We start from the raw sequence: 25,774 nt of genomic DNA, 5'->3' as shown, positions 1-25,774 counted from the left end.
TTTCGTAGAAACGGACCAGCCCAAGGTGCTACGTCCTCTAAGCAAGAGGGTAATTCTTCTCAAGCCAAGCCAGCTTGGAGACCAATGCAAGGCTGGAACAAGGGAAAGCAGGCCAAGAAACCTGCCACTGCTACCAAGACAGCATGAAATGTTGGCCCCCGATCCGGGACCGGATCTGGTGGGGGGCAGACTCTCTCTCTTCGCTCAGGCTTGGGCAAGAGATGTTCTGGATCCTTGGGCGCTAGAAATAGTCTCCCAAGGTTATCTTCTGGAATTCAAGGGACTTCCCCCAAGGGGGAGGTTCCACAGGTCTCAGTTGTCTTCAGACCACATAAAAAGACAGGCATTCTTACATTGTGTAGAAGACCTGTTAAAAATGGGAGTGATTCATCCTGTTCCATTAAGAGAACAAGGGATGGGGTTCTACTCCAATCTGTTTATAGTTCCCAAGAAAGAGGGAACGTTCAGACCAATCTTAGATCTCAAGATCTTAAACAAGTTTCTCAAGGTTCCATCGTTCAAGATGGAAACCATTCGAACAATTCTTCCTTCCATCCAGGAAGGTCAATTCATGACCACGGTGGATTTAAAGGATGCGTATCTACATATTCCTATCCACAAGGAACATCATCGGTTCCTGAGGTTCGCATTCCTGGACAAACATTACCAGTTCGTGGCGCTTCCTTTCGGATTAGCCACTGCTCCAAGGATTTTCACAAAGGTACTAGGGTCCCTTCTAGCTGTGCTAAGACCAAGGGGCATTGCTGTAGTACCTTACTTGGACGACATTCTGATTCAAGCGTCGTCCCTTCCTCAAGCAAAGGCTCACACGGACATTGTCCTGGCCTTTCTCAGATCTCACGGATGGAAAGTGAACGTGGAAAAGAGTTCTCTATCTCCGTCAACAAGGGTTCCCTTCTTGGGAACCATAATAGACTCCTTAGAAATGAGGATTTTTCTGACAGATGCCAGAAAAACAAAACTTCTAGACTCTTGTCGGATACTTCATTCCGTTCCTCTTCCTTCCATAGCTCAGTGCATGGAAGTGATCGGGTTGATGGTAGCGGCAATGGACATAGTTCCTTTTGCACGCATTCATCTAAGACCATTACAACTGTGCATGCTCAGTCAGTGGAATGGGGACTATACAGACTTGTCTCCGAAGATACAAGTAAATCAGAGGACCAGAGACTCACTCCGTTGGTGGCTGTCCCTGGACAACCTGTCACGAGGGATGACATTCCGCAGACCAGAGTGGGTCATTGTCACGACCGACGCCAGTCTGATGGGCTGGGGCGCGGTCTGGGGATCCCTGAAAGCTCAGGGTCTTTGGTCTCGGGAAGAATCTCTTCTACCGATAAATATTCTGGAACTGAGAGCGATATTCAATGCTCTCAAGGCTTGGCCTCAGCTAGCGAGGGCCAAGTTCATACGGTTTCAATCAGACAACATGACAACTGTTGCGTACATCAACCATCAGGGGGGAACAAGGAGTTCCCTGGCGATGGAAGAAGTGACCAAAATCATTCTATGGGCGGAGTTTCACTCCTGCCACCTGTCTGCTATCCACATCCCAGGAGTGGAAAATTGGGAAGCGGATTTTCTGAGTCATCAGACATTGCATCCGGGGGAGTGGGAACTCCATCCGGAAATCTTTGCCCAAGTCACTCAGCTGTGGGGCATTCCAGACATGGATCTGATGGCCTCTCGTCAGAACTTCAAAGTTCCTTGCTACGGGTCCAGATCCAGGGATCCCAAGGCGGCTCTAGTGGATGCACTAGTAGCACCTTGGACCTTCAAACTAGCTTATGTGTTCCCGCCGTTTCCTCTCATCCCCAGGCTGGTAGCCAGGATCAATCAGGAGAGGGCGTCGGTGATCTTGATAGCTCCTGCGTGGCCACGCAGGACTTGGTATGCAGATCTGGTGAATATGTCATCGGCTCCACCTTGGAAGCTACCTTTGAGACGAGACCTTCTTGTTCAGGGTCCGTTCGAACATCCGAATCTGGTTTCACTCCAGCTGACTGCTTGGAGATTGAACGCTTGATCTTATCGAAGCGAGGGTTCTCAGATCCTGTTATCGATACTCTTGTTCAGGCCAGAAAGCCTGTAACTAGAAAGATTTACCACAAAATTTGGAAAAAATATATCTGTTGGTGTGAATCTAAAGGATTCCCTTGGGACAAGGTTAAGATTCCTAGGATTCTATCCTTCCTTCAAGAAGGATTGGAAAAAGGTTTATCTGCAAGTTCCCTGAAGGGACAGATTTCTGCCTTGTCTGTGTTACTTCACAAAAAGCTGGCCGCTGTGCCAGATGTTCAAGCTTTTGTTCAGGCTCTGGTTAGAATTAAGCCTGTTTACAAACCTTTGACTCCTCCTTGGAGTCTCAATTTAGTTCTTTCAGTTCTTCAGGGGGTTCCGTTTGAACCCTTGCATTCCGTTGATATTAAGTTATTATCTTGGAAAGTTTTGTTTTTAGTTGCAATTTCTTCTGCTAGAAGAGTTTCAGAATTATCTGCTCTGCAGTGTTCTCCTCCTTATCTGGTGTTCCATGCAGATAAGGTGGTTTTACGTACTAAACCTGGTTTTCTTCCAAAAGTTGTTTCTAACAAAAACATTAACCAGGAGATTATCGTACCTTCTCTGTGTCCGAAACCAGTTTCGAAGAAGGAACGTTTGTTGCACAATTTGGATGTTGTTCGCGCTCTAAAATTCTATTTAGATGCTACAAAGGATTTTAGACAAACATCTTCCTTGTTTGTTGTTTATTCCGGTAAAAGGAGAGGTCAAAAAGCAACTTCTACCTCTCTATCTTTTTGGATTAAAAGCATCATCAGATTGGCTTACGAGACTGCCGGACGGCAGCCTCCCGAAAGAATCACAGCTCATTCCACTAGGGCTGTGGCTTCCACATGGGCCTTCAAGAACGAGGCTTCTGTTGATCAGATATGTAGGGCAGCGACTTGGTCTTCACTGCACACTTTTACCAAATTTTACAAGTTTGATACTTTTGCTTCTTCTGAGGCTATTTTTGGGAGAAAGGTTTTGCAAGCCGTGGTGCCTTCCATTTAGGTGACCTGATTTGCTCCCTCCCTTCATCCGTGTCCTAAAGCTTTGGTATTGGTTCCCACAAGTAAGGATGACGCCGTGGACCGGACACACCTATGTTGGAGAAAACAGAATTTATGTTTACCTGATAAATTACTTTCTCCAACGGTGTGTCCGGTCCACGGCCCGCCCTGGTTTTTTTAATCAGGTCTGATAATTTATTTTCTTTAACTACAGTCACCACGGTACCATATGGTTTCTCCTATGCAAATATTCCTCCTTAACGTCGGTCGAATGACTGGGGTAGGCGGAGCCTAGGAGGGATCATGTGACCAGCTTTGCTGGGCTCTTTGCCATTTCCTGTTGGGGAAGAGAATATCCCACAAGTAAGGATGACGCCGTGGACCGGACACACCGTTGGAGAAAGTAATTTATCAGGTAAACATAAATTCTGTTTTTTTTTAGCTATATATGTTAATGTATGTTTTTCTCCTTCACATCCAGAACATTGCATAATAAACTAATGGATTAGAAAGCTAAAACTTGCATTCTAAAATTATTTGCGGGACCTCGCAGTACTGACAAAATAATCTCCCTCAAGAGCGGAGATCTTTAGATTATTGGGCCAATAGTCCGGGATGATTGACAAGATCTGCTCTTGCATAAATGATTCTGCTAGAGCAAAGGACAGGGGTGTTTAAGACTTTGCATGTTAACTGTGATAGGTAGTTGTCTACCTGTTAGTTGATAAATGCAGCCCATTGTATGAAAACTTGGGTGGTTTTTTTCCTTCTTCATCTATGCCATTTCAGTTCATTAGAAGCTCTGTCATTTGAATTATTAATAAATCATTTTCAACTATATAGTATTATATAAAAAGCTATAAGAAAAAAAGTGCTTCATAGGCTTTTCAGACTTGTTTTCACAAGGATTTTTCTCAAGAATTCACGAAAGCAAAAGATACACAGATAAAGCAAAAGTAAAATATAACAGCTAAATACTTCAATGTTGACAACAGCAGCCTTATGTGTTTAAATTTAGTTTTTTTTTTTTCACTTAACCAGTAATGGGCTAGATTACGAGTGGAGCGCAAAATTGTGTTTTCTCAAGCACAATATTTGCGCCCCACTCAGTAATATCAGCGCCTGGTACTACAAGTTGAGCGCAATGTGAATGTGGCCTCGCGTTCGAATTTCCTTGAAGCTTTGCATCCTCGAGAGTTCGCTTCCATAGGCTCCAATGGGAGCCTTGTTCTGACACAGCAAATAACCTAGTGCAGCGCAGGATATAAGTCGCGCAGCATTGGGCAGCAAATTTAAAATATATATTTCTATAAATATATACATATATATTTATGTGTTTACAGTATATGTGTATATACACATATTAACACATAAATATATATGTATATAAGCATATACACATATATTTGCAGTATAAAACACAGTCCACATAGACAGCTATGTAAAGGCACTTTTCACCCCACGTCCCCTCACTTTAACCCCTTATAACTGCTTCGTGCAGTTATTTTAAATAAAAAAAAGTTGCTCATATTTTTTTTTTAATATAAATTAAATGTACACTTTGGGCGCGATCAAATAGGTTTCGGCGCAAGCGTGGGAACCTGCGCCATCCATAATTTCACCTCGCACATCGGGGTATTACATAAACCCCACCGGCAGTTCATAAAGTGCCGTAAGTCGGATAAACTAGCGATGTCCAGAAATGAGCGTAAATACAAATTTCTGGAGTCGCTAGTGACTTACGGCACTTTAGAAACTGCCGACGCCTAAGAAAAGTAAATAAGATAACAAATCTCCCATAAAAGTCTAACATGCCTCCCAAAAATAAGCCACGTAAAACCCCTATATCCGCAATATCCCCCTCTCATTACTAATATTAAATGTATTAACCCCTAGACCGACAACCCCCCACAACGCAATATGCCTATTTAAACTATTAACCCCTATATCTGCCATCAAACCCACACCGCAAGTAAAAACTAAATTATTAACCCCTAAATCCGCCAACCCCAACATCGCAAACTTCCTATTAAAACTATTAACCCCAAATCCGCCATTAACCCACAACGCAATAAACCTAATCAAGTATTAACCCCTAAACTGCCATAGCCCACAACGCAGTAAACCTAACCCCTAACCTAACCCCCCCTAACCTAACCTCTCCTAACCTAACCCCCCTAAATAAACTAAAATTAGTTACATTACAAAATACTAAAGTTACCATTAAATATAAAAAAAATTACACTACTTCTAAAATACAAATAAACTAAGTATAAATTAAAGGGGCAGTCTAATCCAAATTCAGGACTATACTGTCCCTTTAAGCAAGAATTACAGAAAATAAAAAAATCTAAGATTACAGAAAATAAAAAATAAAATTACAAAAGTTTAAATAAATTACACCTAATCCCTATGAAAATAAAAAAGCCCCCACAAAATAAAAACACTCCCTAAACCAATCAACTACCAGTAGCCCTTAAAAGGACTTTTTGCAGGGCATTGCCCCAAGATAATCAGCTCTTTTGCACAAAAAATACACACCCCCCCCCCCCCCCCAAAAAATACTAACACTAAAAACAAAAAAGGCATTCAGCTCTTTTGCTGCCCACCCTATCTAAATAAAATAAATCCCCCCAAAAACCCCTTAAAAAACCCCTAAGTCTAACCCCCAAGTGGTCCTCACCTGTCCTGAAGTTCAGTGGAGAAGGTCCTGTTCCAGGCGGTGAATTCTTCTTCCAAGCGGCGACCTCTTCTTTCTTCCAGGAAGCAGCCGGCGTGGAGCGGAGTTGAAGACCAGCGACGCTGGAACTGAAGACCGGCGACGCTGGAACTGAAGACCGGCGACGCTGGAACTGAAGACCGGCGACGCTGGAACTGAAGACCGGCGACGCTGGAACTGAAGACCGGCGACGCTGGAGCCATGGAGCGTGGAGGATCCTCTTCATACCATTTCCGCCGTACACTGAATAGGAATTCAAGGTACGCGATTAAAAATGGCGTCCCTTGAATTCCTATTGGCTGATTTGAGCCTTCAAATTCAAATCAGTCAATCAAATGAGAGCTACTGAAATCCTATTGGCTGTTCAAATCAGCCAATAGGATAAGAGCTACTGAAATTCTATTGGCTGATTTGAACAGCCAATAGGATTTCAGTAGCTCTCATCCGATTGGCTGATTTGAATTTGAAGGCTCAAATCAGCCAATAGGAATTCAAGGGAACGCCATTATTAATCGCGTACCTTGAATTCCTATTCCGTGTACGGGGGAGATCGTATGAAGAAGATCCTCCACGCTCCATGGCTCCGCGGCTGCCGGTCTTCAGTTCCAGAGTCGCCGGTATTCAGTTCCAGCGTCGCCGGTCTTCAACTCCGCCCTCCACTCCGCGCCGGCTGGTTCCTGGAAGAAAGAAGAGGTCGCCGTTTGGAAGAAGACTTCACCTCCTGGAACAGGACCTTCTCCGCTGAACTTCAGGACAGGTGAGGACCACTTGGGGGTTAGACTTAGGGTTTTTAAGGGTTTTTTGGGGGGATTTATTTTATTTAGATAGGGTGGGCAGCAAAAGAGCCGAATGCCCTTTTAAGGGCAATGCCCAACAAATGCCCTTTTCAGCGTTTTTAGTGTTAGTATTTTTTTTGGGGGGGTTTGGTGGGTGGGGGGATTTTACTGGTAGGGGGGGCTGTGTGTATTTTTTGTGCAAAAGAGCTGATTATCTTGGGGCAATGCCCTGCAAAAAGTCCTTTTAAGGGCTACTGGTAGTTTATTAGATTAGGGGGTGTTTTTATTTTGGGGGGCTTTTTTATTTTCATAGGGATTAGGTGTAATTTATTTAAACTTTTGTAATTTTATTTTTTATTTTCTGTCATTCTTGCTTAAAGGGACAATCTACTCCTGAATTTGGATTAGACTGCCCCTTTAATTTATACTTAGTTTATTTGTATTTTAGAAGTAGTGTAATTTTTTTATATTTAAAGGTAACTTTAGTATTTTGTAAATGAGCTAATTTTACTTTATTTAGGGAGGGTTAGGTTAGGGGGGGTTAGGGGTTAGGTTTATTGCGTTCTGGGCTATGGCGGTTTAGGGGTTAATAGACTTTATTAGTTATTGCGGTGGGGGATTGCGGTTGACAGGTAGATAGACATTGCGCATGCGTTAGGTGTTAGTTTATTTCTTGCAGGCATTTTCGGGAGTTACGGTGCTCCCATACTCAGCGCAAGGCCTGCTACGGCTGCCTTTTATGGCGAGATAAAAATGGAGTAAGATTTCTCCATTTTCGCCACGTAAGTCCTTGCGCTGGATATTGGATACCAATTTACGACGCGGTCCCATGTTAGCCTATGGGAGTAATAATTGCGAGCGACGGGTGAAATATATGCGCGTAACTTGTACGCTACGCCGTATATGTAATACCAAAATTTATTTTGATGTAAATTGGGAGACATTTTTTTAATTAACTAGAGATCTGATCTCTGGATAATGAATTATTGTGCAAATTGTTCAAAGCTGTTGAAAGGGTGCTTGAAAAGTATTTTCACTGCAATTCTACCTTCAGATTCTCTCACTGCAATGTACTGTTAATGCAGTTCTAAGCCACTTGAAAAATAACACAATCCCCAGCTGGGGAACTAGTCTGCCATTATTTAAAGCTAGTGATGTATCTGCCATCTACATGTATCATTAAAAAGCAAGTGCTTGTTCAGCCCCTTCCCCTGCTGGAGTAGGTTTTGTCAGTTATCCCAGAAGAATCAAGCCAGGATAATTTAAGCCGCCACCCCTGACTTAGCAGAAAAGCTTAAAGGGACACTGAACCCAATTTTTTTCTTTTGTGATTCAGATAGAGCATGCAATTTTTAAGCAACTTTCTAATTGACTCCTATTATCAACTTGTCTTCATTCACTTGGTATCTTTATTTGAAATGCAAGAATGTAAGTTTAGATGCCGGCCCATTTTTGGTGAACAAACTGGGTTGTTCTTGCCGATTGGTGGATAAATTTACCCCCCAATAAACAAGTGCTGTCCATGGATCTGAACCAAAAAAATAGCTTAGATGTTATCTTTTTCAAATAAAGAAAGCAAGAGAACGAAGAAAAATTGATAATAGTTGTAAATGAGAAAGTTGCTTAAAATTGCATGCTCTATCTGAATCCCGAAAGACAAAATTTGAGTTCAGTGTCCCTTTAAGAAACACTGGTCTTGCACCACAAGGAGTGTCCACCTGCATCTGCAACTTCACAAATGGAGCCACTTAACTAGGTTTTCTTGCATATTTCTAATGGATTTCAATAGCTTAGAATTTGAATGCCATGCAAGATGTTTCAAATAACTCTTGGATTAGACACTGTAGGACACTTGGTCTGCCACGATGCAAAGAAAATACATATTTCTACACCTTGTAAATAAAAAAATGATTATTTTACTAGACCTCAGTGATAATTGAGGCAGCTGTTTATGTTACTACATTGTAAATAACCAAAAAAAACTAATTTCTTATATCACACTACAAATATTAAAGAAAAATGTTATCTATTCTGCAACGCTGAAAACAATAAAACAGATTACCACTTCTGCTAATATGCAACTACAAAACAGGCTCCTCTTCCACACTAAATAAAAAGAAAAACAATGTATCACTTCTACCACACTGCAAACAAAAGATTGCTATCAGTTCTATCACAGAACAACAAGAAATAAAACATTGTAAACTCTTTACGATGCTGCAACAATAGGAAATGCTTGCTAGCTCTAATACAAATACCATACATATTCATAGGGTTTATTAAAACAAATGGTAAACATAACTCATTCATTTTCACCCATGTGTGTGTGTATATATATATATATATATATATATATATATATATATATATATATATATATATATATATATATATATATATATATATATATATATATATACCTATAACCACCATGAACACCTATGCACATATGGGGATACTTATAATGATCAGAAAGATCATATAAACCAAATCATCCATTGGTTCCCACAATTCTTAGTGTTTCCCTTTCAGATTCCTTATCTGTGTATCCCTTTATTACTTCTTCATACAACTCACCACGACATTAAAATATGTACTTATTTTTTATTTTTTTTATTAATAACCAAATAATAGAGGCTCATGATTGACTTGTTTGAAACATATTAACTAGATATTTAGAATTTTTAATGATTAAATGATGTCATGAACAAAATACTGAATTCACTTCTACTGGAGAAAGACAAATAAGTATTTATTGCTTTTTAGATATATACATATTTCTTAGATAGCAACATCAATGTTGTTTACTTCGTTAATTGGAAACTTTTTTTTATCAGGTATAATAGTTAAATATTAATATAATTGGATAAATTATATATACTCACATGTGAGGACTCAAAATATCCTTTTTGAAGCTAATAAAGAAAAATAATAATATTCTAATAAAGGGGTTGATTCCAATCTATCAGCTGGTTTGTTTTTATGGGATTTTCATTTCAGCACAATTACAATCGTGGATTTTTGGCTGTTTCTCTGAGCCGTTATTGCAGTTTTGGCTCAACGATGCATATTAGCAAGACACTCTGAAATGGCCACAAACAGCATTTTAGGGGCATATTTTTATACATGGTCTAGATTCATTAAAGCTCTATTTATCCCTATTGTATAGTCGGTCTGCAGTGGGCAGGAGACAAATTTACATATTAAACAGAATTAGAGGAAGAAACCTCACAAAAGACTGCACATATAGCACTCTAAGCCTGGACTTGAGGTGAAGAAATTGGGAATATTAAAATATAACTTTTATTACAATAATTTAAAATGAAAATCTCAAGTTAAAAACAACCAAAGGACTGAGGGCCTTTCCCTAAATTATGAATAAGCCTTTGAAATATCAAAAGTAATTGTAGGGAAGTGTATAGGCGGGATACTACGTCTGAGACCACTATGTGAACCTTCTCTTGTCCAATTAGATAGTAAATAAAGAGGATTAGTGCCTCAGTATAAGGCTATGGATATATGTATATCAACCTATTATATTACTAAAATGGAAAGGATTCCCATGTATTGAACCTAGTTGGACAGTAATGGCAACCTAGTATTTATTAGGCTAAGGTTTGTCATAAATAGTAAGTCAGAGATCTTGATATCCAAGTTAATATTATATTTGGAATTGGATATGAGAGTAATACACAATAGACGGTGAAAGAATAGTGCTTGTGATACTATGGTTTCATTTTATTAATATTTGTAATATCATGTTTGTGTTATACTTGGATTGGTATGGTATTTTGAGGATTTCAAATGATCCAACTTACATATATCAACTTGTAATTATTTTTATACTTGATCCTTAATTTGGATTCAAATATAATGTGCATCAGCTTGAGTATTATAATGTCAGCTATTTGTTGCTTATTTTCAAGATATTCTTCTGACAAGCCTAATGTTACAATTGTAGCGGTTTGTTATTCAACAAAAATTGTTTGCTAAGTATATCTGACTGAGATATCTTATCATAGGTTTAATAGGTAATTATATATAACGTATCATACCCAATGGTGTACAGTTGTATGGCTGCTTAATATTATATATTACAATAGTTATTATAGGCTTGCTATACAATAGTATGTGTAAGTATACTGGCGTTGAAGACACCTATTGTAATGGGTTAATTGTTAAATGCACGCAGGTAGGTTTGCAAAGATAAACCAAATGAGTTAATCTCCAGCTTGCAGTTTGAAATTACATTGGTATAGTTAGCTCTTGTTAATCGTAATAATGTACCGGTATATATCCGGTATGTAATTACCACAATAGAGATATTGTAATCTTGTAAATACCACAATAGAGATATTATAATCTCATTGAACTAAATACACTCGCTGCATTTATATTGCAAGTAATCTAATAACTATGTCACACACACCACCACCTGATAATGGTATCAGTAAGGTTTGTAGTAATAGTAACGATGTTAGGAGCTCACAAGCAGACACAGTGTCTGTTTGTACTCGTTTTGTAACTTGAGGCTGGCATTGAAATTATCGCTCAATGCGGTCCCAGCGTTAAGCTCCCAACAAGTATCATACAATAGAAAGCTTTGTTAGCGGTCTGTACCTATTCTATTGTTAGTGGTCTAGAGTATTAGAAGTTCATTAAATAGCACTAGTTAAATTATTTATAATTATTTTTGCTTAATAATTCTAAACATTAATTTCCACCTATACAGGCCAACAGTTCTAGGTACATTTTTAAAAATTATATAGAGCTCCCCTAAGCTCTATAACCCCCTCACCAGTTTCGCCCGTATTGGGCTTTTTCAAAGGCGGCGAGCCGCCGGATGTTTGGCAATATGTATGGGTTGAGGACCCGGTCCCAATATTGTTTCCTGTCTGATTGGATGGTCTAGCTGTCAATCAAGGCAGTTCAGCCAATCATTGGATATCCTTTCTTTTGTTCACAGATAGCCGTAAGAGCTAGGTGATCACGGACATGTAATGCTCATATACAGCTACTTTGTATATTAGATCCTATGATGTATTCAACTGAGGGGAAATACACACATACTGCTATTTTACATCTTATAAGATGCATGAGCTCAGTTATTTTGTGTATTGTTGCTGAATTTGTTATAAATCTCATATATGTTTTCTTATATTTTTACTGATTTTACTGATTTATTTATTGTGCAGTAAATTCTGAGTGTGAATGGATCAGGTTGGCATGTTGTAATAGACTATATTTTTCTAATACACATTAAACGGATGTTGATCAACTGAAATTTGATAATATACTTTAAATTAATGTTTTTCCTTTAGGTCTTGTCTTCTTATTCTTTATTAATTTTTCGATTTTTTTCAATGGTAACATGATATGTGAAGTACTGTCCTTGTGACGAACACCATCTGAAATATCATGTTAATGTTATTTTATGTGTATCCTTTTATTTTGCACTGTCTCCTTACGTAAAGATAAATTATTATATAATGTTATGATTTTTATATGCAAAGAATCATACTGATGCTGGTGATTATTGAACTTGTGTGTTCAATGCACATTATTATGTATTAAATCCAAAGGATATGTATATCCATATTAATGTGTGAATTTGTGTTGAAGCTAACAAATTTTAAAGTTAGTGAAAACCCATATTTCTATTGTGGATTTTAATTCCTCATACATCTAATTTTGTGTGTGTATAAAGTGTGTCAAAAATCTTAATACCATGTGACAAAATTAAAATAACACATGTTAATGGGTGTGTCCATAATGTAGTGAACACCTACATAAGTGTGTTAGGTGTGACATAAAGTGTTGGGAAAGTGGTGAATTACTATAGACTCATTCTTATTGTGATAATTCAAGCATGTAGTATAAAAAAGGGGGTCTTATTAAATAAATAAGATCTAGTTATGTCATCTTAAAGATGATTCCAGTGTATATATATGTCCAAATGAGTGACTACTCATATATGTGATGTACAGTTTCAATTCATATTATGTGAATCACCATTGAAAAAGTGATCGATGCCGGTGAACAAAGTTGTTATTTGTGACTGGGAACATGTGATTTTCTACAAAAAAGAGATATTACCTTATAATTTCAATAAAATGCTACAAGTGAAAATGTGTAGTTATGGATATATGATGGCTTGATCACTAATACTTCAAATCAAGCTAAAATTGTATGGTTCATATAATTAAAGAATGCAAGTTATGTTAAAAAGAAGTTCAATGCTACAACTAAATTACATGTTTTTATTCACATTTAAGGACCATATCACTATTGGCTGAATAAAAGTTGAAAACTTTCTTATTTTCCAACCTGTGTACAGTAGGTTTGTACTTGATCAGAATTGTAAGTCCCTATATTCTATTGGGGACATTACTTAGAATATTGTGTTTAATCTAAGTTTGGAGATGTACATAGAAATTATTATTTTCATTCATGCCGAATGGTTGAACAGTGTTAAGAAGGTAGATCCATCTACTTTCTTTTTTTAAAGTGCTGTTTCAAGGTCTCCTTCTCTGATGCCTAAATTTATTCTTTCAACACCTTTACATTGTAATTCTTCAGCATTTGCTTTATGGTACTGTAGGAAATGATACGCAACACTTGTTAAAGTTTTATCATCTTTTTCATCTTTTTCAGCGTTTCTTATGTTGTGAAGATGTTCCATTATTCTTACTCTTAATTTCCGTGTCGTCATCCCTACGTAGAATTTCTCACATTTGCATATGAGTAGATATATTACTCCCTCAGTTTGACAGCTGATGTAGTCTTTAATGACATGTTTGTTCCTGAATCTATCTATTATATGATCAGATTTGATCATGTATTTGTACGTGCTGCAGTTACCACATTTGTGTGATCCTGGTGCTAATGCTGTCTCTGTAAATGACTGCTTATGTCTCTGTAAATGACTGCTCGTTATCATATCTTTGATGTTACGTGTTCGTTTGTATGGGATGGAGGGTCTAGTTCCTATAACATCTTTTAAGGTTAAATCAGATTGAAGGATGTGCCAGTATTTATTTAGAATTTAATTTACCCTTGTACTTTGGGAATTATATGTGGTTATTAATCTTGGAACATCGTTCCTGGGTCTGAATTTCTTCTTTAGGAGTTCCCGTCTGTTGGTTTCTTGTGCTCTGTATTTAGCTTTCTTGATGGCTCTTTTACTATACCCTCTCTCCAATAATCTGCTCTCTAATTCTTGAGCACGTATTTGGAAGGTTTGTAAGTTTCTCCTGATCCTCAGGAATTCCCCTGTAGGTAGACTCTTCACGGTATTACTAGCATGTGCACTATCATAATGTAGCAAGCTGTTGGTTGCTGTTACTTTTCTGAAAAGATCTGTTTTTATGATACCTTCGGTATCTTTGAGTATTGTTAGGTCCAAAAAGTTGATATGTTGTTGGTGTGCTTCGTGGGTTAGTTTGATATTCACATTGTTGTTGTTTAGTATTGTGATGAATTCTTGTAATTCTCCATAAGATCCTTCCCAGATGAAGAAGATATCATCTATGTACCGAAGCCACATAGGGATTTTATCTGTGTAGTTCTTATTTCTCTCCGTAAACACATGTTCCGCCTCCCACCAGCCAAGGAAAAGGTTAGCATATGTTGGTGCGCATGCTGTCCCCATGGCTGTTCCTCTTGTTTGGAGGTAGTACTTATTGTCAAAGATGAAATAGTTGTATTGGAGGATAAATTTTAGGAGTTTAATTATGAACTCATCATGTTGTTTATCTTCTTCCGATTTTTGATCTAAGAAGTACTGGACCGCATTTATTCCATCCACATGATTAATTGAAGTGTATAAAGATTCAACGTCAGTTGTTAATAACCAGGTATCTTTGTCAGTATGTATGTCATTTAATCTTTGGAGGACTTCCATGGTATCTTGTACATAAGATGGAAGTTCTTGTACAAATCTTCTCAGTCTGAAATCTAGATATTTGCTGGCCTGTTCTGTTAGGCATCCAATTCCAGAGACGATCGGTCTACCTGGGGGTATATGTTTATTCTTGTGCACCTTGGGGATGAGGTAGAATGTTGGTGTAATGGGATGGTCTCTCTGTAGAAATTTAATTTCTTTAGTGGTGAGGATATGATTCTGTTTAGCTTCATTTATCATATGGTTATAGATTTTAAGATAACCTATAGTAGGATTGTTTAGAAGTCTCATATAGCAGTTCTTATCAGTTAATTGTTTATTAGCTTCCTTTAAATACATCTCAAGGGGCCAAATTACAATATTACCACCCTTGTCTGCATTTCTAATTACCACTTCCTCCCATGTACTCATATCCTTCAGTGCTTGTCTTTCCTTGTATGCTAGATTAGGAGTGGTCGGTAAAGGATGTAGAGCCGAAATATCTTTACAGACCATCTGATTAAATACCTCTATTTGTGGACAGTGTATTTTCTTTGGTACATACGTTGATTTAGTATGAACTAGATCCCTCCATTTACCATGTTCAATACGATCTGACTCTCCTAATAGATTGTCCAGGTCTTGAATAGTTTCTAGCTCTATTTAGTTCCAACCCCAATCTATACTGGGTTCTGTAAATTGTTTCTTCAAATATAATTTTCTAATAAAGAGTTGTATATCTTTAATTGTTTTGTATTTGTCTATCCCTGTGGATGGACAAAAAGATAGGCCTTTAGATAAGACTGCAATGTGTTCCTTAGAAAGATTTATGTTGGAAAGATTGATAATTCTTAGTGATTGTTCCGTAGCCAAGAGAAGGGACTCGGGGCTCTGGGTTGCTGTCTCCAGTTTCTCTGATTGCTGTTTGTGCTGCATCCGCGTCCCCTTGTGGGTCTTTTGTTTTGCCCTCCCGCCTCTCCTGGTCTTTCGCCCTGTTCTAAAAAATCCTTTCTTTTATTTCTATTAGAGGCTCTGATTGATTGAATGCTAGTGGAAGTACTAGGAGTGACACTGTCTGTCGGTTCACTTTCCTCTCCATCCGTGTCTGAAATGTCACTTTGAATAACTGTTGATTTGGTATTGTTTCCTGAATTTTTATAGAAGTTTTTATTGCCCCATTTATAGACTTTATTGTTTTTAAAGTCTGTGATGTCTCTATTAAGTTTACCTTGCTTTGTTTCTTTAAGTTCTGATTCTAGTTTGTCTAATTCCTTTTGATATGATTTGTATAATTTATCAAATTCAGGGTCTGTTTCGAATTTCTTTGAATTGTCAGTTAGTTCTTTAATCTTTTCTTCCAAAAGATCATATTCAGAGCTGTCATGTTTCATTAAGATTTTCATGAGTTTTACAGAGCATTCTGACAACGCTTCTTCCCATTCAATTGTTAATTTGTAATGTTTAAATTCGAATGCTGGGAACAGCTGAATTCTAAGGCCTCTGGGAATTAGTTCTTTTTCAATATACTTTTCAAAAAAATGTCTGTTCCACCAGACTTTGTCTTGCTTGTACATAGCTTTATGAATATCTCTTAGAATAGAGTCTAAAGAAGTATGGTTACTTGGGTTGGAACTAGAGCTATTGCTGTCAAATATGTCATTTAGATCTGCAGTTCTTTTTTGTTTTCTGGCTAATCTGTCTTTTTCCCATAGACTATCCATTTTGTGTTTATGTTTGTAAGTCCGTGTGCTCTACTGTATATAATTCTGACACTTCAGAGATAGATTATTGACCACAACACAAATACAGTGGCACCACACCGGCAACCTTTTTTATTTTTATGTACGCTGACATAGAACCTTGTTCATGTCATAAGTAATTATTATAGCCAAAAGGTGGTGCTGTGCAGTATGTAATATACTAAACAGAATTAGAGGAAGAAACCTCACAAAAGACTGCACGTATAGCACTCTAAGCCTGGACTTGAGGTGAAGAAATTGGGAATATTAAAATATAACTTTTATTACAATAATTTAAAATGAAAATCTTAAGTTAAAAACAACCAAAGGACTGAGGGCCTTTCCCTAAATTATGAATAAGCCTTTGAAATATCAAAACTAATTGTAGGGAAGTGTATAGGCGGGATACTACGTCTGAGACCACTATGTGAACCTTCTCTTGTTCAATTAGATAGTAAATGTATATGTATTTAATATGTGATATTCAGAACAGCTAATGGGATATGCAGGAAAAGAGAGAAAATAGAAATCAGTTGCTGCCACTTCCTTCTGCTACAAACCCGTAGTGTTGGTCTTGATTTCAGACTGGAAATCATGAAAAAATTATTTTAAAATATTAAATATCAATATAATTGAACAAACATGCCCAGTATACCCATAGTGCCTATATACAAATGTCATTTATAATGTTTACCAGATATCAGGATGGTTCGGATTACAATAGATTAATCTCACACATGTAAATAATGATTTCCCTTACACACTGTACAAAAGGGGTCTAAACAATTGTAATGGAACCTTAAGATGTGTACAATGACCATTGTATATGTCAGTTTAGATTCCCAGTTTTGATACCGATAACAAGTACTTAGCAATCGAAAACCCATTTTTAGGAACTTTTCTGTTGAAAACTCGTTCACTGCTGTGGGATTGGATAAATCTATTTTGGATTGTGATCACTCAAAAAAAAAATATCAAAAAGATTAGAATCAATCCCAAAATAAGGCTTCTGTAGATTATATATAGTAATATATTATACAAAGGTAAATTTTGGAAAACTCACTATCACCCAGGCCCCTCTGCAGTCTTATAAGCATATAGGAATCTAGCTCAATGCCTATATGTGATTTCTATAGCTTTGATTTTTCCAGGTTTGATATTAGCACTGTTATAAATAACAGAAATGTTTGCCAGTTTTATATATATATATACTGTATGTGTGTGTATATATATATATATATATATATATATATACACACACATGAAATTGCTTTAACAATATGTTCAAGTTTATACTGTTTTTACTCAATGTCATTATATTCATTAAGATTTATTTATTGAAACAAAATAAATTAAAAATACCATGCGGTTACACATTACCCTACAATTGTAAAGCTGAACGAGCGGCCTGGGTGTTGCATATGTATAGCACATTGACCTTTACTAAACCATTTGCTGTTCAGGTGCTTTACATAATGTCCAACATATTTTAATGCTTCTGCTTTGGAGATATGACATTAGTTTCCTAGCAAAGACCATTCCTTTGAAGAATGCACATCTGCATTAAACCTTCTCATTGCCATTGTTAGCTTCTGCAATTTACATAAATAGAAATCCATTATTATATTTTTCTCTTCAAGGCTGTTTTCAGAGGTGGGATCATACAGGACACAGAGATGAATGAAATATATGCACGAGTCCTTTTTTAATGGTTTAAGCTGTTGCTTATGTATTTTCAGCAGTCTTTATTAACCCCTTCTGTTACTCTCTGAGTCACACAGTTTGCCTCACTTAGACACATTTGAATAGAGTCTGTAGAAGGAATCACAAAGCCTATGGAAGCTGTGTTTAGTCTTTCTTACCCAGAGTCCTTTTCATTTCCATAGTTTACAAGGATCCAGATGTGCCATCAACTGCGAAGATGGAAAATATTACAGTGCTAACAAGAAGGAGTGTGAACCATGTCACCGATCTTGTGCCACATGTACAGGTACTATGGAGTGATGAATATAAATGAATCAAGACGCCACACATTTATTTATACAGTGGAAATGTAGTGTTTGTACTTTGTTTATATATTAATCATGTCATAATAACATTGTTTTCATTTGTAAGTATCTCATTTCCTAAATGACCTTTGCCTCATTTCTCCCAATTTCCTAATCCTATCATTGCAGCTGGGACCAGTAATTGTAATTCCATTCCATGACATGTGTTAAATACACACCTATTCTTGGGGGAAATTACCAAGAAAGCTGCTTTTGCAACAGACCTAGTTTTCTTAACCTTAGCTTGGATTTACAAGTTATTTAGTGCAACATAATGTCATTCACAGTTCTTGTAGCCAAGGTGGTCTTGGCATTTGAAGTTTTTTTTTCATAGGTTGTGAGACATTTTAATGAGTTGCTATTAAATGCGTTGATTAGAACCCAAATTATATATACACACTTGTGCGTAGATATAGATAGATATAAACCTATCTATCATTTATCTATCTATGTGTAGCTAGATAGATAGATAAACACACAAACTCAGGATACGCATGGTAAGTTAATATTTCAGTTTGGTTGCGCATCTGTCTTCTGAGTCACAAAATTTCCTTCCAAGCGTGGAATCAATGAATTATATTATGCTTTCTGTTTTACTGATGTTTACTACCGGGGTGTCCATACTTAGGCCTAGATTTAGAGTTCGGCGGTAGCCGTCAAAACCAGCGTTAGAGGCTCCTAACGCTGGTTTTGGCCGCCCGCTGGTATTTGGAGTCAGTGATTAAAGGGTCTAACGCTCACTTTTCAGCCGCGACTTTTCCATACCGCAGATCCCCCTACGCCATTTGCGTAGCCTATCTTTTCAATGGGATCTTTCTAACGCTGGTATTTAGAGTCGTTTCTGCAGTGAGCGTTAGAGCTCTAACGACAAGATTCCAGCCGCCTGAAAATAGCAGGAGTTAAGAGCTTTCTGGCTAACGCCGGTTTATAAGGCTCTTAACTACTGTACCCTAAAGTACACTAACACCCATAAACTACCTATGTACCCCTAAACCGAGGTCCCCCCACACCGCCGCCACTCGATTAAAATTTTTAACCCCTAATCTGCCGACCGCCACCTACGTTATACTTATGTACCCCTAATCTGCTGCCCCTAACCCCGCCGACCCCTGTATTATATTTATTCACCCCTAACCTGCCCCCCACAACGTCGCCGCCAGCTACTTACAATAATTAACCCCTAATCTTCCGACCGCAAATCGCCGCCACCTACGTTATCCCTATGTACCCCTAATCTGCTGCCCCTAACACCGCCGACCCCTATATTATATTTATTAACCCCTAATCTGCCCCCCTCAACGTCGCCGACACCTGCCTACACTTATTAACCCCTAATCTGCCGAGCGGACCTGAGCGCTACTATAATAAAGTTATTAACCCCTAATCCGCCTCACTAACCCGATCATAAATAGTATTAACCCCTAATCTGCCCTCCCTAACATCGCCAACACCTAACTTCAATTATTAACCCCTAAACTTCCGATCGGAGCTCACCGCTATTCTAATAAATGGATTAACCCCTAAAGCTAAGTCTAACCCTAACACTAACACCCCCCTAAGTTAAATATAATTTTTATCTAACGAAATTAATTAACTCTTATTAAATAAATTATTCCTATTTAAAGCTAAATACTTACCTGTAAAATAAATCCTAATATAGCTACAATATAAATTATAATTATATTATAGCTATTTTAGGATTAATATTTATTTTACAGGCAACTTTGTAATTATTTTAACCAGGTACAATAGCTATTAAATAGTTAAGAACTATTTAATAGTTACCTAGTTAAAATAATAACAAATTTACCTGTAAAATAAATCCTAACCTAAGTTATAATTAAACCTAACACTACCCTATCAATAAAATAATTAAATAAACTACCTACAATTACCTACAATTAACCTAACACTACACTATCAATAAATTAAATAAACACAATTCCTACAAATAAATACAATTAAATAAACTAGCTAAAGTACAAAAAATAAAAAAGAACTAAGTTACAGAAAATAAAAAAATATTTACAAACATAAGAAAAATATTACAACAATTTTAAACTAATTACACCTACTCTAAGCCCCCTAATAAAATAACAAAGCCCCCCAAAATAAAAAATTCCCTACCCTATTCTAAATTAAAAAAGTTACAAGCTCTTTTACCTTACCAGCCCTGAACAGGGCCCTTTGCGGGGCATGCCCCAAGAATTTCAGCTCTTTTGCCTGTAAAAGAATAAATACAATACCCCCCCCAACATTACAACCCACCACCCACATACCCCTAATCTAACCCAAACCCCCCTTAAATAAACCTAACACTAAGCCCCTGAAGATCTTCCTACCTTGTCTTCACCATCCAGGTATCACCGATCCGTCCTGGCTCCAAGATCTTCATCCAACCCAAGCGGGGGTTGGCGATCCATAATCCGGTCCAGAAGAGGCTCCAAAGTCTTCCTCCTATCCGGCAAGAAGAGGACATCCGGACCGGCAAACATCTTCTCCAAGCGGCATCTTCGATGTTCTTCCATCCGGTGCGGAGCGGGTCCATCTTGAAGCAGGCGACGCGGATCCATCCTCTTCTTCCGATGTCTCCCGACTAATGACGGTTCCTTTAAGGGACGTCATCCAAGATGGCGTCCCTCGAATTCCGATTGGCTGATAGGATTCTATCAGCCAATCGGAATTAAGGTAGGAATTTTCTGATTGGCTGATGGAATCAGCCAATCAGAATCAAGTTCAATCCGATTGGCTGATCCAATCAGCCAATCAGATTGAGCTCGCATTCTATTGGCTGTTCCGATCAGCCAATAGAATGCGAGCTCAATCTGATTGGCTGATGGGATCGGCCAATCGGATTGAACTTGATTCTGATTGGCTGATTCCATCAGCCAATCAGAAAATTCCTACCTTAATTCCGATTGGCTGATAGAATCCTATCAGCCAATCGGAATTCGAGGGACGCCATCTTGGATGACGTCCCTTAAAGGAACCGTCATTAGTCGGGAGACATCGGAAGAAGAGGATGGATCCGCGTCGCCTGCTTCAAGATGGACCCGCTCCGCACCGGATGGAAGAACATCGAAGATGCCGCTTGGAGAAGATGTTTGCCGGTCCGGATGTCCTCTTCTTGCCGGATAGGAGGAAGACTTTGGAGCCTCTTCTGGACCGGATTATGGATCGCCAACCCCCGCTTGGGTTGGATGAAGATCTTGGAGCCAGGACGGATCGGTGATACCTGGATGGTGAAGACAAGGTAGGAAGATCTTCAGGGGCTTAGTGTTAGGTTTATTTAAGGGGGGTTTGGGTTAGATTAGGGGTATGTGGGTGGTGGGTTGTAATGTTGGGGGGGGGGGTATTGTATTTATTCTTTTACAGGCAAAAGAGCTGAAATTCTTGGGGCATGCCCCGCAAAGGGCCCTGTTCAGGGCTGGTAAGGTAAAAGAGCTTGTAACTTTTTTAATTTAGAATAGGGTAGGGAATTTTTTATTTTGGGGGGCTTTGTTATTTTATTAGGGGGCTTAGAGTAGGTGTAATTAGTTTAAAATTGTTGTAATATTTTTCTTATGTTTGTAAATATTTTTTTATTTTCTGTAACTTAGTTCTTTTTTATTTTTTGTACTTTAGCTAGTTTATTTAATTGTATTTATTTGTAGGAATTGTGTTTATTTAATTTATTGATAGTGTAGTGTTAGGTTAATTGTAGGTAATTGTAGGTAGTTTATTTAATTATTTTATTGATAGGGTAGTGTTAGGTTTAATTATAACTTAGGTTAGGATTTATTTTACAGGTAAATTTGTTATTATTTTAACTAGGTAACTATTAAATAGTTCTTAACTATTTAATAGCTATTGTACCTGGTTAAAATAATTACAAAGTTGCCTGTAAAATAAATATTAATCCTAAAATAGCTATAATATAATTATAATTTATATTGTAGCTATATTAGGATTTATTTTACAGGTAAGTATTTAGCTTTAAATAGGAATAATTTATTTAATAAGAGTTAATTAATTTCGTTAGATAAAAATTATATTTAACTTAGGGGGGTGTTAGTGTTAGGGTTAGACTTAGCTTTAGGGGTTAATACATTTATTAGAATAGCGGTGAGCTCCGATCGGAAGTTTAGGGGTTAATAATTGAAGGTAGGTGTCGGCGATGTTAGGGAGGGCAGATTAGGGGTTAATACTATTTATGATAGGGTTAGTGAGGCGGATTAGGGGTTAATAACTTTATTATAGTAGCGCTCAGGTCCGCTCGGCAGATTAGGGGTTAATAAGTGTAGGTAGGTGTCGGCGACGTTGTGGGGGGCAGATTAGGGGTTAATAAATATAACATAGGGGTCGGCGATGTTAGGGCAGCAGATTAGGGGTACATAGGGATAACGTAGGTGGCGGCGTTTTACGGAGCGGCAGATTAGGGGTTAAAAAAAATATGCAGGGGTCAGCGATAGCGGGGGCGGCAGATTAGGGGTTAATAAGTGTAAGATTAGGGGTGTTTAGACTCGGGGTACATGTTAGGGTGTTAGGTGCAGACGTAGGAAGTGTTTCCCCATAGGAATCAATGGGGCTGCGTTAGGAGCTGAACGCTGCTTTTTTGCAGGTGTTAGGTTTTTTTTCAGCTCAAACAGTCCCATTGTTTCCTATGGGAGAATCGTGCACGAGCACGTTTTTGAGGCCGGCCGCGTCCGTAAGCAACTCTGGTATCGAGAGTTGCTTTTGCGGTAAAAATGCTCTACGCTCCTTTTTTGGAGCCTAACGCAGCATTTGTTTTAACTCTCGATACCAGAGTTAAATTTATGGTGCGGCCAGAAAAAAGCCCGCGGAGCGTTAACAGCCCTTTTACCGCCGAACTCCAAATCTAGGCCTAAGTCTTCATGGCCTGCAGACAGCACTTGAATAATTCATCTTTGTTCCATCAGATACTGAATCTCTGAACTCTCTGTGCTACTTGATAACTGGATAACTCTGGTTGTGTTCATCTAATACATTGATCACATAATAGAAATGTACCAAGCCAAATGGTTTTTATTGATTTTATAGACTATTTTAAAGCCCAAGTTGCTGTATGTTTTCTGAATTAACGATATATCATGTACTGCAAAGTAATGTTACAAAGTTTAGCAAATGGTTAATAAGTGCAAAGATTATGTAATGTCACAGTGCATTCAGTTTGTTTTAGTGATACATTTCAACATGTATTTGACTATTTTCTAGTTTTTATTTTGTTTTAAAACACAGGATTTTTACTATCACCTGCATAATGCTCCTAGACTATTACTACCGTTACTAAAATATTAATTCAACCAAAGTATATAGAATAATTCTACAATTGTCAAATTATTTCACTAGGCACATGTACTAGATTGGTATTCAATTATAAAGAGCTGTAGTAGTAGTAATGTATATTTGTATTTTTCTATTTCCTTTAGGTCCTGGAATAGATAACTGTATAAACTGTACAGAATTCAGTTTATATGAAGATGGGAAATGTGTTGTAACATGTAGTACTGGGTACTATTTTGCTCAATCCAAGACAAATGGATATAAAACCTGTAAAAGGTAAGCTGCCGCACTGTGCAGAATATCTAGGGTCACTTGCTAATAATCAGAGCAAATACTGTTGCATTTGTGATAAATTATACCACAGCCATTGCATTGAGAATATTATTTTTTTTGTTTTTGCCTCTGGCTATGTCAGCGTTATGGCTTTTCTCAATGAAAATGAATAGAAGACTAAGCTGGTAACACCTCAAATTACTTGATAATAATAAGGTCAAGCTATCTGAGTGTTTGCCTTTTAGCATAGAAATGTACAAATAAAGAATACTTACTTATATAGTAGCTTCCCTAGGCTTTTCTCTCTTACTTCCTGATAGAAATGTTTCCTGTCATATAACAGATAAATATACAGTTGATCTAAACAGATTTTGCCTGTTTCATAAAAAAAAAAAAAACATTTTTACCAAAGTTTATTCAGTCTTCCCTACTGGGAATTTCAGAAAAAAATGTCCAAAATACTAGAGAAGTTTTAGCATTTTTGCTATCAATCTATTTAAACAAAAATAGATTTTTTTTTTTATTTACCTATCCAAACTATATATTTTGTTTAAATTGACAACCCAAGGTATTGATCTTGGTCCATTATGCAATATTTCCCTACCTGATCCCTCCCAAACAGCCCTCTCGCCACCCACTCTCCTCACCACCATCTTAGGTATCTTGCATGCCTTATCCTGAATCATGAAAGTTTAATTTAGACTAGGTTGTCCCTTTAATAATATGTTGTGTCTGAATCTTGAAAGTTTAATTTTGAATTTAGTGACCCATTAAAGGGACACTGAACCCAAATTTTTTCATTTGTGATTCAGATAGAGCATGCAATTTTAAGCAACTTTCTAATTTACTCCTATTATCACATTTTCTTCATTCTCTTGGTATCTTTATTTGAAATGCAAGAATGTAAGTTTAGATGCCAGCCCATTTTTAGTGAATAACCTGGGTTATTCTTGCTGATTGGTGGATAAATTCATCCACCAATAAAAAAGTGCTGTCCAGAGCCTGAACCAAAAAAGAAGCTTAGATGCCTTTGTTTTCAAATAAAGATAGCAAGTGAATGAAGAAAAATTAATAATAGGAGTAAATTAGAAAGTTACTTGAAATTGCATGCTCTATCTGAATCACGAAAGAAAAAAATTGGGTTCAGTGTCCCTTTAAGTGGGGTAGTAAATTGTACCAGTATGTGTTCAAAATGTAAAAACTAATAAATAAAACAAATGCAAAAACACTATAATCAATATTACTAAATGTTGGTACACGCGTATTGGTACAGGAATATAAATATATCACATAAAATGTCCAATTGCTGATCAATACAGACTTGTGTATCTATGTGATAAATATTGGTATAAAGTCACTGGATTTGGTTCTCATATGCCCCTTATGTTCCCCAAAAGATCTGATATAGGATGATCAAACCACAAGGGAATGGTAAAAGGTGGACAGGCAGCTCTTCTCGAGTGAAATGGCCAGTCACTTCTCTGTAATCCTATTAAAAAAAAAATCAAAAGAAGGCGCCCATAGCATAGTATATTCTTAGACAACACGAAGTAGTAAATGCGTATATAAATTTCACTCGCATTTTATGAAGCACTTTGAAGTGCTATAATCGCAGGCCAGATATTCAAGAGTAGTCTGGCTAACTCGCCTCCCATATCAGGAACCAGGTTAGAGGTCTCCTTCTCCTCGGCTGGCTGATGTGGATGGATCCAATAGTTTTGAGTAATGGATTTTTTCGAGAGTGAAAATTTATATACACATTTACTACATTGTGTTGTCTAAGAATATACTACGCTATGGGCGCCTTCTTTTGATTTGTTTTAATATATTTTTTTATCAAAGTTAATTTAATATATTCTGTATTAGTGCACAGTAGAACAAAAACTTCAGTATTCTGGTTTAAAAATGAATAAAAATACAAAGCAGAAAACATTGCATCTTAATACATGGTTCTGCAGGAAATACATCATTAAGCCAGCTACC

General features: G+C 37.4%; 1 protein-coding gene across 3 annotated transcripts in view; it reads left to right on the top strand.

The window, feature by feature from the left end:
- PCSK5 (proprotein convertase subtilisin/kexin type 5) overlaps positions 1-25,774 on the top strand; it is an 868,299-nt gene that overhangs the window by 492,869 nt on the left and 349,656 nt on the right. For all 3 annotated transcript variants that reach the window (XM_053702490.1, XM_053702492.1, XM_053702493.1), the window contains exons 18-19: positions 18,074-18,177; positions 23,665-23,794. In XM_053702490.1, coding sequence (XP_053558465.1) covers positions 18,074-18,177; positions 23,665-23,794 — 234 coding nt within the window. The remainder of the gene's footprint in view (positions 1-18,073; positions 18,178-23,664; positions 23,795-25,774) is intronic.

This window comes from Bombina bombina, chromosome 2, assembly GCF_027579735.1.
Source record: "Bombina bombina isolate aBomBom1 chromosome 2, aBomBom1.pri, whole genome shotgun sequence".
In the NCBI taxonomy this organism is placed as follows: Eukaryota; Metazoa; Chordata; class Amphibia; order Anura; family Bombinatoridae; genus Bombina; species Bombina bombina.
Note: the sequence above shows the minus strand (reverse complement) of the source record. Positions and strands in the feature narration are given on the sequence as shown.